This window comes from Pongo abelii, chromosome 13 (genome assembly GCF_028885655.2).
Source record: "Pongo abelii isolate AG06213 chromosome 13, NHGRI_mPonAbe1-v2.0_pri, whole genome shotgun sequence".
NCBI classification, from domain to species: Eukaryota; Metazoa; Chordata; class Mammalia; order Primates; family Hominidae; genus Pongo; species Pongo abelii.
The window spans coordinates 127,065,516-127,078,487 of NC_071998.2; the positions used below are offsets into that span (position 1 = coordinate 127,065,516).

At 62.7% G+C, this 12,972-nt stretch overlaps 2 protein-coding genes across 2 annotated transcripts in view; one reads left to right on the forward strand and one right to left on the reverse strand.

Moving 5' to 3' along the window:
• Positions 1 to 1,580: 1,580 nt before the first annotated feature.
• On the reverse strand, positions 1,581 to 8,042 carry SOHLH1 (spermatogenesis and oogenesis specific basic helix-loop-helix 1). Its single transcript, XM_054519616.2, has 8 exons — positions 7,912 to 8,042; positions 7,500 to 7,634; positions 6,839 to 6,986; positions 6,020 to 6,123; positions 5,121 to 5,314; positions 3,218 to 3,431; positions 2,557 to 2,627; positions 1,581 to 1,984 (listed from the first exon to the last, which is right to left on the reverse strand). Exons 1-8 carry the CDS (start codon positions 7,974 to 7,976, stop codon positions 1,767 to 1,769), a joined length of 1,149 nt encoding a protein of 382 aa, XP_054375591.2. The 5' UTR covers positions 7,977 to 8,042; the 3' UTR covers positions 1,581 to 1,766.
• A 2,349-nt stretch (positions 8,043 to 10,391) lies between these two features.
• Positions 10,392 to 12,972, forward strand: part of KCNT1 (potassium sodium-activated channel subfamily T member 1) — a 94,156-nt gene continuing 91,575 nt past the window's right edge. The window contains exon 1 of the mRNA XM_063714531.1: positions 10,392 to 10,893. Coding sequence (XP_063570601.1) covers positions 10,784 to 10,893 — 110 coding nt within the window. The 5' untranslated portion in view covers positions 10,392 to 10,783. The remainder of the gene's footprint in view (positions 10,894 to 12,972) is intronic.

Consider the following 12,972-nt stretch of genomic DNA (forward strand, 5'->3'; position numbering starts at 1 on the left):
AAATCCCATGTCGAAACGTGATCCCCAGTGTTGGAGGTGGGGCCTGGTGGGAGAAGACTGGATCATGGGGGCAGGTCCCTCACGAATAGCTTAGTGCCAGCCCCTTGGTGATGAGTGAGTCCTCGCTGTCAGTTCATGTGAGATCTGGCTGTTGAAGAGTTTGGGACCTCTCTCCTCTCTCTTGCTTCCACTCTTTCTATGTGATGTGCTTGCTCCCGCTTTGCCTTCTGCCATGATTGGAAGTTTCCTGAAGCCTCCCCAGGAGCAGAAGTCACTACGCTTCCTGTACAGCCTGCAGAACTGTGAGCCAACTAAATCACTTTTCTTCCTCAATCACCCAGTCTTAAGTATTGCTTTACAGCAGTGCAGTAGTGAACACAATGATCTTCTAGGAGACACTCTTAAAATCTGGCTGCCTGAGTCGACCCCTCATGAGCAGGACACGGAAGAGCAGCCTCGTGCTCCCGGCTGGGCCCCGACCACCACTGTCCACCAGAGGTCTGAAGGCTCCTCCGCCTCTGCCGCAGGGTCTCAGCAACATGGGCCGTGAATGCCCGGTGGCACGGCATCCCAAAGATGCTATTCTGCAGCCAACTGCCATGTCTCAGGCATCCAACTGGACCTGAGCCTCCTTCCAAGGGACGACAATGGGTGCTCAGAGCTAGTCCTGATGGCCTTGGGCCCCTCACCAAAGCCCCCTACCCACTTCTCCTCTGGGGTCTGCCCGCCACCCACAGCCTGGTGTCTTCACGGCGCTTGCTCCCTGGAGCCTCCTAACCTCCTGCCCACGGCAGGCCCTCCGGAGCCTTTGTCTGAATGACTCAGAGGAATGAATGGAACATTCTGGCTGGCTGCGGGGGCGGCTGCGCGGCTGCATGCAGGCACAGGGCTGCAGCCTGGTGGGGCTCTGAGCCCACGCTCAGACCTGTTTCCTCTACCTGGGCGACAGAGACTGCGCTGGCCCCTGGAACACTGCCTTGGCGGGGGTGCTATCCAGATGGGGATAGCAGGGTGAGCCCCTGAGCATCCGGGGTCAGAGACCAGCACCACCTGTGCTGTGGCTGAAAAACAGGCGGGCACCTAAGCACCATCCAAAGAGCTCGGCCCCTCCTCTAAGTAACCCTGCCCCCTCCAGATCTCAGGGTGTAGAACTGGGAACAGGACCAGACACTGAGGCCAAGTGACCTCTGCCCAGGGTCCCCTATTCCCCATGCACAATGAGTGCAGAGGTGACCAGCAGTGGAGGTGGAAGCCAGCCTTTCCCTTGGAGCCCCCTGGGCTGGGAGAGGACAGCAGGCTTTTCTGAAAGGACTCTCCTCCCTGCAGCTCTGAGTGGCACCGAGCAGGAAAAGCAGCTCACAGAGCAGCCTCCAGGCACCAAGACCGTGAGGCCACATCACCTCTAGGGAGCAGGTCCCAGAGCGCCCCTACCCCAGGGCACCAGGACTGAGTTATTCCAGGATTTCGCAGTGCTGAGAACTTTGGAGAACAAAATCCCCGGCAGCTGCCTGCACGCTGAACGGAGGTGGCGCGATCTGCCTGATGAATCAGGCTAATTACACAGAAGCCACACGGGTTTTGCTTCCTCCAGGAAAACTGCTTTTCCTCTTTAATATTCAGTATCCTCTTCTCACAGCCTGTAAGCCTCGCTCAAATTAGGGTGCAGCTGCAACCCAAACCCAAAATAAAATGCCCAAGCACGCGACAGGGACACACACGGCTCCAGATCCGCCGGCCCCGCCCACCTCCTCTCCACAGCCTGGCTGCTAGCAGGCAAAGAAGTCAGGGAAGATGCTCTCCACCTCGTCCTTCAGGGCCAGGCCTGCACAGTCCACATCCAGGCCCCACGGCTCCACAGGGCTGTCCTGGAGCTCCTGGGAGCCAGGCTCAGGGTCCCCTAGGAAGCCTGGCTCTCCATTATCCAGTAGACTGCTCTCAGCTGCGGCCCATGCAGGGCCACTGCCTCCTCGACCCTCCAGGGACCCTGGAAGCAAACAGGACACATCGGCAGGGCAGGCAGGTGCTCTGGGAGCCCGAGGCAGACAGGTGGGGTCGGAGGAACAGAGCTCCCACCTCAGTCCGTCTGCCCTGCCCTGTCCCCGCTGCAGAGGTTGTGATGAGGTGGGTGAGCTCATACCTGGTGGCCCCAGACCCAGGACACCTGTTGGACCAGAACCAGTAACGGGCTCCCAAACACTAAATCCTAAATGGAATGGACACACGCCACATCACAGGGCCATACACCTCTGCCGGCCAGCATGGGCTGGACCAGGGGCCTCGCTGACACGGGGTCAAGGGGAAGAATACAGGGCTCCAAGCACCGCCAGCTCTCATGCAGGCTCGCCCACATCACGTTCACTCACACACTCACATATCACCTATAACGCTCAATACCAGACACGACCCAATAGCTAAGCACCAACGGCGGAGAAAATGGGGGCTCAGACACAGACCCTGGGGCCCCCTGTCACACACGCTGGGCCTGAGTCCCAATTCTCCAGCTCATGTCAGGTGCTGATGTGGGGGGACCAGCCCTGGACCCAGGGCCCCACTCACCCGGCCACCAGCTGGGACCAGCAGTCAGCAGGAAGGACGTCCCATCCTCCACATCAGATCCCAACACAGACCTGGAGGCGACAAGCTCTTCCTCAGTGGCCACAAGTGGACCCAGGCCTTGGAGCTCAAGGAAACATTTGGGCCCAAGTCCTGCAAAGGCAGCTTCAAATGCAAAGATCTAGGCACCACTCCTGACAGGCACCACCCTGCCCAGCGGGGAGAAGTGCAGAAGCCATGGCCGCTGAGGACACAGACCAGCAGCTCTCGGGGGTCCCGATCCGTCCTGCAGAGCACCTCTGCCGGATTCTCTCCAGCCGCAGTCTCGCTCATCTCGTCCCCTCCCTCCCCCTCCCCTCCCCCTCCCACACCCCAGCTGGTATGTGCTCACGAAAGACAAACTCATTTTACTATCAGCCAAAACAAATGACAATTAGGAAGACAAAAGTGTTTCCAGAAACACATTAGAAAGCCACACGGCAAGGCCGGCTGGTCCTGCCCTGGGCTGTGACCTTGGCCTCCCTCCCACAGGCACAGAAGCAGGAACGGAAGCTTCCAGATGCCGAGAAAGTGGGCCCAGGCAGGACTGGGAGGAGGTGGGACAGGCTCACACACACATGCTCGCTCACGCACACACAAGCGTGCACACCGCCTGGGCACTCACCTGGCCTCCTGCGCAAACATGGGGTCCTCCTTGGCTGGCTCCCCTAGAGGTGCAGCTCCCAAGGCCAGGGGCCCAGCCTGGCCCAGCCAGCCAAGGGCCTCCCTGCTCATCACAGGCAAGGTCTGCTGCTGCGAGAACGGAGGCCAGGACAGGGGTGGCCTCACAGCCTTAGGAAGACTCCGGCCTGGGGGCCACGGCGCCAGGCTGGAAGTTCCTGGGAGAGAAATCAGATGCAGGTCAGCCTTCCCTGCCCAGCCCCACAGGCTGCCCCCAAGGACCTCGTGACTCACCAGCTCGGTCCACTCACGCTGACTGAGAACCTGCCCTGCTGCCTGCACCCTGCAGCAGGGACACGTAGGAGGAAACTCAGAAGCGGGTGGCACACAGGTAAACAGGGAGAAGACGAACACCCAGAGGTGGGGTGCCCAACATCTGGGGGCTGAGGGCTTCCCAGAGGGGGTGCTGGCTTGGCCAGCTGCAAGGGGCTTGGATCTGGGGACCCTCTTAGCACCACCTCCCAGACCTCGAACTCTGCCCTCAGACCTGCTCCCTCCCCACGTGCCTGGCTAACAGGTTTCCAGAGTGCCCTGATGACCCCAGCTCTGACACCAGCCCTGCCAACCGCATGACTGCTCCCAGCCACAGCTGGGAGCCAAAAAGCACAGCCCTGCCTCTCATGGCACCTGGCGACTTTCAGACACTACTACAGCAGGGGCCGAGGGGAGTTCGGTCATCAGAGGCGCCCTGCAGGGCCACCCACAGAGGGACCAGAGCTCAGCTGTGGGTGGCATTAGGGACAAACCCCCAGGTGGCCGAGGGAACAGCTGGGAGGCCTCGGGCCCCTGGCTCACCCCAATTACAGTTCCTGCCATGGGCAGGCAGCACAGGCGGAAGGGCAGATGGGGCACCCCGGGGAAAAAAGATCTCTGGCCACATCCAAAACACACCAGCTACAGGTGGGTGAAAGAAGCAGGGCCACAAAGCTGGACAGAGCAACCACGATGGGGCCAAGTCCCTCTATATCCCCACTTCCCACAGACCCAGGACAGGACCAAGTCCCTCTACGTCCCCACGCTTTCTGCAGACCCAGGGAGTGACCAGGATGGGGCCAAGTCCCTCTACATCCCCATGCTTCCCGCAGACCCAGGGAGTAACCAGGATGGGGCCAAGTCCCTCTACATCCCCATGCTTCCCGCAGACCCAGGGAGTGACCAGGATAGGGCCAAGTCCCTCTACATCCCCACTTCCCACAGACCCAGGACAGGACCAAGTCCCTCTACGTCCCCATGCTTCCTGCAGACCCAGGGACCCAGGGAGTGACCAGGATGGGGCCAAGTCCCTCTACGTCCCCATGCTTCCCGCAAACCCAAGGACCCAGGGAGTGACCAGGATGGGGCCAAGTCCCTCTACGTCCCCACGCTTTCTGCAGACCCAGGGAGTAACCAGGATGGGGCCAAGTGCCTCTACGTCCCCATGCTTCCTGCAGACCCAGGGACCCAGAGAGTGACCAGGATGGGGCCAAGTCCCTCTACGTCCCCACACTTCCTGCAGACCCAGGGACCCAGGGAGGAGGAGGTCAGGCCCTCCCTTCCCTGGAGCACATGGAAGTCCCAGGAGGATGGAGGGAAGAGCCCCATGGTGGCCTCTGCCCAGCACTCTCCCTTCCTCGAGCCACACTTCCTCCCTCCCAAGAACACACGTCCTCCTTTGCACAAAAGCAGGCGCAGCCCAGGGGCCTTGAATCAAGCTCATCCCTCAACACATGGGTTTCTCACCAACACAAGAACCTGGGAAAACTTCGAACCCCCGTTTGCAAAACAGCCCCCACTGTTCTCAGGGCTAAAGCACAGCCTGGCGCCGCTCCCCAGGCCAAGGGCACCCCACATGCACACCCAGGACTCACCTGAGAAAGGGGGCAGCCCACCCCGCACCTGGCACAGCCCCAACAGTGCCTCACACTTGTCCGTGCCCGGGGACGTGCAGTTCGCGGGGTCCCACTGCCTGGAGGACGCAAGGATGTGCGGCAGGGGCTCTGGGCTGGCCGATGCCAGATCCTGGGACCAAGGACTTTCCAGAAACGCCTTCACATCTGGGGTTCTAGAAAGGGCAACATGACAAGGATCCTGGGTCTATCCCCCAGCCTCCCGGAAGGCTGCCCCCACCCACCCGTCCCAGGAGCAGAGGGCTGGACCTGTCCCCAGGACACCCCAGGCACCACCCACCACCAAGCCAGCCTCTGCCCGGGGGCCCTGGGCCACCCAAGCTCCACAGTTGTCTGCCCAATTTCCCTCTGCCCAACTCCCCCACTTCTAGATTCTTCCACAGCTAATTAGCCACCAGCCCCATGCCCCAGCCCGCTTTCGGGTAAAATGGGTACATTTAAACACAAGATGCAGACAGTCCTTCAACCTGGCAACCTGCCATTCTGAAAAGAACCAAATTATCTTGACTTCAGAAAACTCCACTCCTGAAGCTGCCCATGGGGAGGAGTACGACACCTCCCCGACCACCTGTAAATTCCCCACACACTGGAGCAGAAGAGACTCCTCCTGGGCACCTCCCACCTCCACGCCAGCCCAGGCCCTCGATTCTGCTGACCGCGCTCCCCGCTTGCTGGAGCTCGCCCATGTTGGTCACCTCACACCTGGCCACCTGAGTCAGCAGGGCCCTGGGCAGGTCACCACCTGCGGAGGCCAAGGCAGGCCTCCAGGCCGCACCCTCCCGAGGACGTGCCAGGGGGCTTTGGGTCTGCTGCTCCCAGCGTCACCCAGCCCTGGAGAGCAGGCCCTAGGAGACACTAACTGAGTCCCGCTGGACGCTCCCGTCCCAGCGTCTGGCACGCCTGCTTGAATCTGACTCGACAGCGTCAACTGTAAAACGTCCTCCTGCAACGAGTGCCACATTTCCTTGGAGGAAGCAAGAATTTGAAATTTAAGTAAACATGTAAAAAAGAACAGAGACAGTCAGCTAGGAAACCCAAAACACTGTGACGAGACTGCTACCCCGGAGCCTGGAGGGTCACTGTGAGCTCGGTCCCCGCTTGGGACTTGGGGACAAGAGTACAGGTTGACAACGAGGCTGAGGTTCCACCCTGGAAAGACCCCACCATTCCTGAATCAGGCCATGCATACCCAGGGGCCTCACTGCAAATACTAGGACGCCTGACCTTACAGATGACAACACAGTTTCATTCCCCACGCAGTTCCTCAGCCCCAGCACTCACGGGGTCAGCCAGAGCCCCCAGGGCTTTGGAGAGGGGAGAGGAGCCTCTCTTGGAGATGTGCAGAGAAATGATCTAGGGGGTGCTCAGCCAGGGAGGATCAGGGGACCCCAACTCTCCCCCAAATTGGCATGGAGCATCTGGGCAACCCATCAATGAACAGGACTCAGGGGCACATGAGGGCTGGAAAGGAAGGCTTTCTCCTTTCCAGGGACAGAATAACAACAGGAAAGGCTTGAACAAATCAGGAAGTGCCCTGCCGAAAACGTGGCCTGCTCTAGCCATGGAAACCGAGAGGGCTGAAGGAGACGGGGATGACAGGGGACGCTTTGCCTCAAGGTGGTGAGATTTCCCATCACCGCGACGCCAGAGGACTGACGGCGTCTACCCTTACAACTCACAGCGTGCTGCTCCTGACTGGGCCCCAGGGCGCTGGCAAGCCGCAGGAACTGCACAGACATCTCCAGGACTGAGGCCATGTCCTCCCGCCGGCCATCGAACTGGGGCAGCAGGGCCCGCAGACGCTCACAGCTCAACGAGATTCGCTTCCTGGTTCCGGTCAAGAAACAAATATCTCTGGGCCCTCCCGCCCTCCCCGAGAAGGGACAGCAGCTGCTAGAACCTGCCAGATAGACGCTGGGGGCTTGTCAGGCAGAGGGAGCTACAAGATGACAGAGCTGACCACGTGGTCTGAAGCCCCCAGATCCACATCAGAGCACAGCCTGGGCCTGACCCCTGGACCCCGGCGACAGGCTGTCCAGCCCAGGACCGAACCATGGCTGCTTTGCGGTGTGGAGAGGACAGCGAGGGTCAGAGGCAGTCAGAACTGCAGAGGATCAAAGGTGCACAGCCTCAAGAGGCCAAGGCTTCAGGATAAAGAAGGGCTGCAGCATGTTCCCCAACGCAGCTTTTCTGGTTTACTTAGAGATGTGCAGTCTGTCCTCCTGGGCACAGGCCACGAGCCCCTCCCAGTTGCCTGACACCTGGTGGGAGCCCCGAACCTAATCTCACCCGCTCCACCCCTTTACAGCGCCCTCACCCCTGGGAGGCACCACCACTCACCTGCGCTCCCTCTCGCCGATCACGTTCCGCCGAAGGCAGGAGCTGGGACCCTCGGCCACCGTAGGGCCCTTGGGCGGGCCCGAGCCCTGGGCCGAGTCCTCGCAGCAGGAGAGGGCACCAGACAGGGAGGAGCCGCTGCCGAGAGAGCCAAGAGCACTGGTCCCTGAGAACCCCAGAAAAGGCCACCAGGAGTCCCAGATGCCAGAATGGGCGTCTTTGGGGTGCGGGTGGAAGCCAAGACTGGGTCACGTAGGGACACGGCCCGGCCCTCTCTGCACCCCTTCCCCCTCTCCCAGGGTCCAGGGCTCTGCCCCAGGAGGCCCAGGATGGGTGGAGCCCGGCAACTTGCAGAAGAACCCCTGGGTACAGGCCTTGGGCCCCCAACCCCTTGGCCCCCAGCCCAATTCCTCACTTAAATCCCCTGACGGTGGGGACTCCGGAGACCTCCGGGTCGGGCTCGGAGCACCGGGACGCCATGAACTCGCAGCTGCGGAGCGACCCCACGCGCACGGCCCCTTCCGCAGGCAGCCCCGCCCCCTCACGTGTGCTCTGCCCACCTGCCACGTGCTTTCCACCTCGCCCACCCCCCCACCAGCACTTGCAATCCGCCCCCATAGCGCATGCGCTCTAGCCCTCCCCACGCATCCAGCCCAGGGCCCACGTGACCCGCGTTCCTGCAAAGAAGGTGCTGGAAAGGGACTCGGGGGTCCACCCACTCTATGCCCCCGCAGGACGCTAGGGGAAGGAGCCCCAGCCCAGGTGGCCCTGCCGCCACCCTTACCTTCCCGGGGGTCGCCTCGGTTCCCACTTATGCGGGGGTCTCGGTGCCCTTGGGCACTTTGGAGACGCGGGCCCTGCCCTTAGGAGCCCAGCCCCTGGTGGGAGTGGGCGGGCTGGGCTGAGCTGTTTAGCCCAGGCCTGGGGGACCCGGGGACCCGGGGACACAGGGAGGGGGAAGGGTACCCGCCTGCTCCCCAGTGGCCCACGCCTCCCGTTTCCCCCAGATCTAGTAGACTTGCAGGTGCTGCACCTCAGGGTAGGGTCACCATCCACCCTTCTGGGTCGCCCAGAGCCAGGGGCATCCTGTCCCCACCCCCAGGCCACCATCATCCGCGCTCTTCCTCCCGCTCAGCTCTGCCGGGCACCCTCGGAACCGTCTGTCCCTTCACCTGGCCCTGCCCAAGCACCGCCCCCGCTTTATGCCCTGGGGCCCCAGCTCGACCCCGCACACTCTCAGCAGGTTTCTGCGGGGTCGCGGGGGTCCTGCCCATCCAAATTCAGAAAGCTCCGGCGCCAGGTGTTTGCTCACCTCCCCGCTGAACTCAAGGAGCCGCCCTGCGCTGGGCTTGAGTCCCCCAATACATACTTTTTGGGGGATGACGGAGGGAAGGGGGAGGTGGAGACCCTTCCTCTTTCACGGAGGTTGGGGGGGCCCTCAGGGAAGCAGAGGGGACGAGATTGGGGGGTGAGGCTGGACTGTTGGGAGGGCATCCCTGGCCGGGCTCTTGCTGAGGTCCGTAGCTGGAGGAGGTGGGGTGGGTGGCAGGGGCTCTCCTCCCGAGAGGGGCGGCAAGAAGGAGCCCGGGCAGGTGCCACCACATGGGGGCGTCTGTCCGGGGTGCCCCAGTCTCCTGTGGAGAAGGTGCGGCTCTGGGCCTCAGGCTGGCATCCTGGACTTCGGGCCAAAGATGGGTGAAGGATGTTTAGAGCAGAGGGAGGTTATGTAATACAAGGTGGTCTCTCCATCCCTGCTCGGCCCAGCCATGGCTGCAGGTCAGACATGGAGGAGGACCGGGTTGGAGAGAAGGGCAAAAGGTCTCGGGGACCTGGGCCCCTCTGCCGGCCCTGCCCCTGCCCAGGGAGGGATGGACGGGCTGGCGATCTGGGGCTCCTCAGTGGCAGAGTGGGGCCAAGTTTTTGTTTCCCTAAAGCCCTCGGCATGTCATCAAACCTGCGACTCTCCTGCCGCTGACAACACGTGTAATTACTGCTAATTAATCACAGCTGCAGATGGTGCGGCCTCTCAGTGGCGATTTTTCTGAGTTCCCCAGGCAGGAGGGCGTTGGCAGAAAGGCCACCATCTTGCCCCGGCGGCACCCGCCCAGGGGTGGTGGGACCCCGGCAGCAGCACCGGCCTCTCTAGGGACCTGAGGAAAAACCCTCAAGATGCCCACGAGCTGTGTGGCGGGGGCACAGGCTGAACCTCTGCTGGGGACTTAGCATCCTAGACTTCCCCGAGTGTTCCCCACCCACCCCCCAAAAGCATCTGTGTTCAGCCTGCTGCCTCCTGGAGAAACAGGGAAGGACCCTCTGGAGAGACACTGGGGAGGCCAGGGACCACGAAGTACATGTCATGCGCCCTCCAAATGGACCTGGCCCTCCCCCTGCCCCTCTTGGGCACAGTCCTGGCTTAGTGAGGGGCCTGGTCCGCCCTGCAAACCGACAAAGCTCTGGGGACAGAAATCGCAGTTCTCCAGAGCTCTGTGTGAGGCTGAGCCAGGGTGACGCATGTGCAACAGTGTGAGCACGTGCACGGCAAAGGGGGCCTGCAGGGGGACCCTCTGCTTCCTAGTCTTTGGCCTGCAGCATCTTAAGTTGGGGCTCCTCCTCACCCGTCTAAAGGTGCTGTGTGTGCCCGTCTGGGTGAGAGCACAGGGCGGGGTGCAGTCATCCCCCTCCCCCAGGCCAAGCCCAGGATGTGGTGCCCACCGACAGATGCCGCAGCCTGCGGGGGGTGTGGGGACGGAGGGGGGGGCGTCTTCAGTCTGGTTTGTGTTGAATGACCAGTGTTGACCACGGCAGAGCAGCACAAGGGGGAGGTGCTGACGGTCCCTGGGCGCAGCGGCTGGACGCTGGCGGTCAGAGCAGCGCATGTGCCCTGCTGCCCGCAAAGGACCCAGAGCCCTCTGAGCCCCCGCCCACCACGGAGCCCTCCCAGGGGTGTAGGGCCCGGTGGCGGCGCGCTTGGGCTTTTCTAGCCATTGACGAACCCCGTCCTGTTTTTCGGAGTTTTGAGGGCTCAGAGGGCCGCGGAGGGGGCGGATCCTGGACCCTCGCCCTCCCTACCCACCACCCCCGTCCCAGGCTGGGCCAGAGCCGCCGCGGGTCCCGGCGCGGCCGGCAGGGGGCGCGCGCGGACAGACGCCTGCACCCGACCCTGAAACTGGCGTTTTTTCCTGGCTAATCTGCGAAGAAAAAAAAATGTTTTTCAGGGCAAAGCGAGGGAAGAAGGTGGCGGCTCCCACTCGCTTCTCCCTCGGGTCGGGTCCGAGCTGCCAGGCCGCATGCCACTCCCCGACGGGGCGCGTACCCCAGAGGGCGTCTACCGGGAGGCGCGCGGCGGGGGCTACACGAACCGGACCTTCGAGTTTGACGACGGCCGATGCGCCCCCAGGTACAGTCTGCTGCGCCCTCCCCACGCGGGGAGGCCCCGGTCTAACCTAAGACCCCCAAGTTCCCCCTCAGGCTCCCGCACCCTCCAGGACCCGCCATTCCCAGGGCCATCCGACTTCCCCAGGACCCGTGAGTGCCCTCCCAACCACCTTGGGGAACAGGGGCGCCCCTCAGGGTGGGCCGCGCTAATCAGCAGGTGCCCAGGCAGCAGCGTCCGTCCCCATCTGTCCTCGACCTGGTAAGAAGCTGGGGGGAGCGGCCGTGGCTACATGGGGGTCCTGAGCATCTCCCAGGTGGGGAGAGTGGCAGGGGGGCTGGGGGCGGTGCAGGGCCTTCCATTCCCCCAGCCCCTCCCCAACCCCAGCCTGGGGAGGAAGGTTCCATCCCTCTTGTGTGGCATGGCAGTGCTGGGCCAGGGTGGGGTGCCCGGCGAGGTTACCCCACACAGTAGGGGGTTTCCAGAGCAACCTTCTAAGGAAGAGTCTCCAGTGGGAAGTGGGCTAAGTGGCTGTCAGATGAGAGCGGGAGTCCTGGGTTCTGGTCACTCCTCATTCCCCGCTGGCCCGTCCCTGGGAGGAGAGGGGCAGTTGAGAAGGGCATTCAGGTGACCTGGAGCTAGCTGTTCCCTGTGCAGTGTCCTGGGATGCCACGCGGCTCCCGTCCCCCCCCCCCCCCCCAGTGACCAGTGCAGAGGCACGGACCAGCAGCTGACTGGGACAGTCCTGAGCGGAGGTTGCCCCAGGGTCCGGGTTCCCCATCCTCTCCCCCATCCCTCGGTTCTTGAAAACAGGCAGATCTGCCCCTCACCCTGTCCCCAGAGCCAGACTCCAGGGGACCCTGGGCAGAGCCGGTCACTGTCTTGGGCGAGCCCCTCCCCACCAGGACAGAGCCCTTTCTTCTGGATCCTGCCCAGTCTCAGGCTGTGCTGAGGCCAGAGAAGGGGGTGGAACAGCATACCTGAGAGCGGGAGGCCTGGTGCGGCTGCCTGTTTGTTCTATGGGACTCAGTTTCCCCGTGTGTAAAATGAGGGGGTAGGGCGGATGGTCTTTAAGGGCTGCCTCTGGTGAGGGACCAGGCTGGAGAGGAGGTTCCCAGAATCAAGAGGCAGGCACAGCACCCACCTGGCACCCGGGGGAGTCCGGGGTACAGCGTGGGTGAGGAGCAGGTGCTCTGAGGGTGGACAGTGACTTGGTGATGTCCTTGGGAAGTGGGCACTGCCTGGATGTGCTCTGAGGGGCTATCCGGGGATGCCTGTCAGGCACAGAGAAAATGACCCCAAGGGGGTCCTGGATTGCCCTCGTCTTTGTGGGCTGGCCGGCCCCTACCATCTCCCTCCCCAGCCTAGCGTTGCTCTCCCTGGCCATTCTGCTGGAGTTTATCACCTGCCCTGCTGGGCCTGACCTGCTCCAGACGAGGCGGCAGGACTGTGTCCTCAGGGTCCAGCCTTTAGCTCCAGGCCTCATTCTCCGGGTCCTTGCAGACACCTGTGTCTCCCAATTGGCCCTGCCCACCCACCCAGGACAGTTCCTCCTCCCCGCTGGACTGAGCTGGCCCCCGTTGCAACAGAGATTCCCTGTCACACTGCAGGCGGAGCAGCTGCCAGCACTGGGGGGATGGCAGGCGTCAGGCTCGGGGAGGGAGCAGGACCTGGGCTTGGCTGGGCTTGGGAGCGGGGAGCTGAGCTCCAGGTGAGGCCAAGGCTTGTGGCCCAGGCAGGTGGCTTCAGCTGCAGAAAGAAGAACCTTCGTGCTGCCTAGTGGTGGGGGGAGCTCTGCGGGGCAGGTTTCCGCACCAGCTCTCACATCGGGAGGAGGGTGCCAGGCAGCAGCGTGGTCAGAACCCAGACCCTGGAGTCCCTAGGACTTGGTGCCGGGTCATGAGCCGGCCTCTGTCTTTCCTGGGTGCTGGAGGATGCCAGCCTTGGTGCTGTGGTTCAGAGGGGGCAGGAGGTGCTTGGACACCCCACCCCACTCCAGTGCCCCAGCTCAAACCCCCAGCTCCATGCTAGTGGTGTCCCTGAGTCAGCCCCAAGGCCGGAAAGTGGGGCTCCAGAGAGGAGCTCCTGGCCTTCCAGTTTGCA

Coding starts and splice junctions, on each gene's coding strand:
- SOHLH1 (XM_054519616.2), bottom strand. CDS start 7,976: ATGGCGTCCCGGTGCTCCGAGCCCGACCCGGAGGTCTCCGGAGTCCCC. Junction 7,635..7,911: donor CCCACCGTCAGGGGATTTAA/GTGAGGAATTGG, acceptor CTCTCTCGGCAG/CGGCTCCTCCCTGTCTGGTG. Junction 1,985..2,556: donor TGGTCCCAGCTGGTGGCCGG/GTGAGTGGGGCC, acceptor GTTTGCTTCCAG/GGTCCCTGGAGGGTCGAGGA.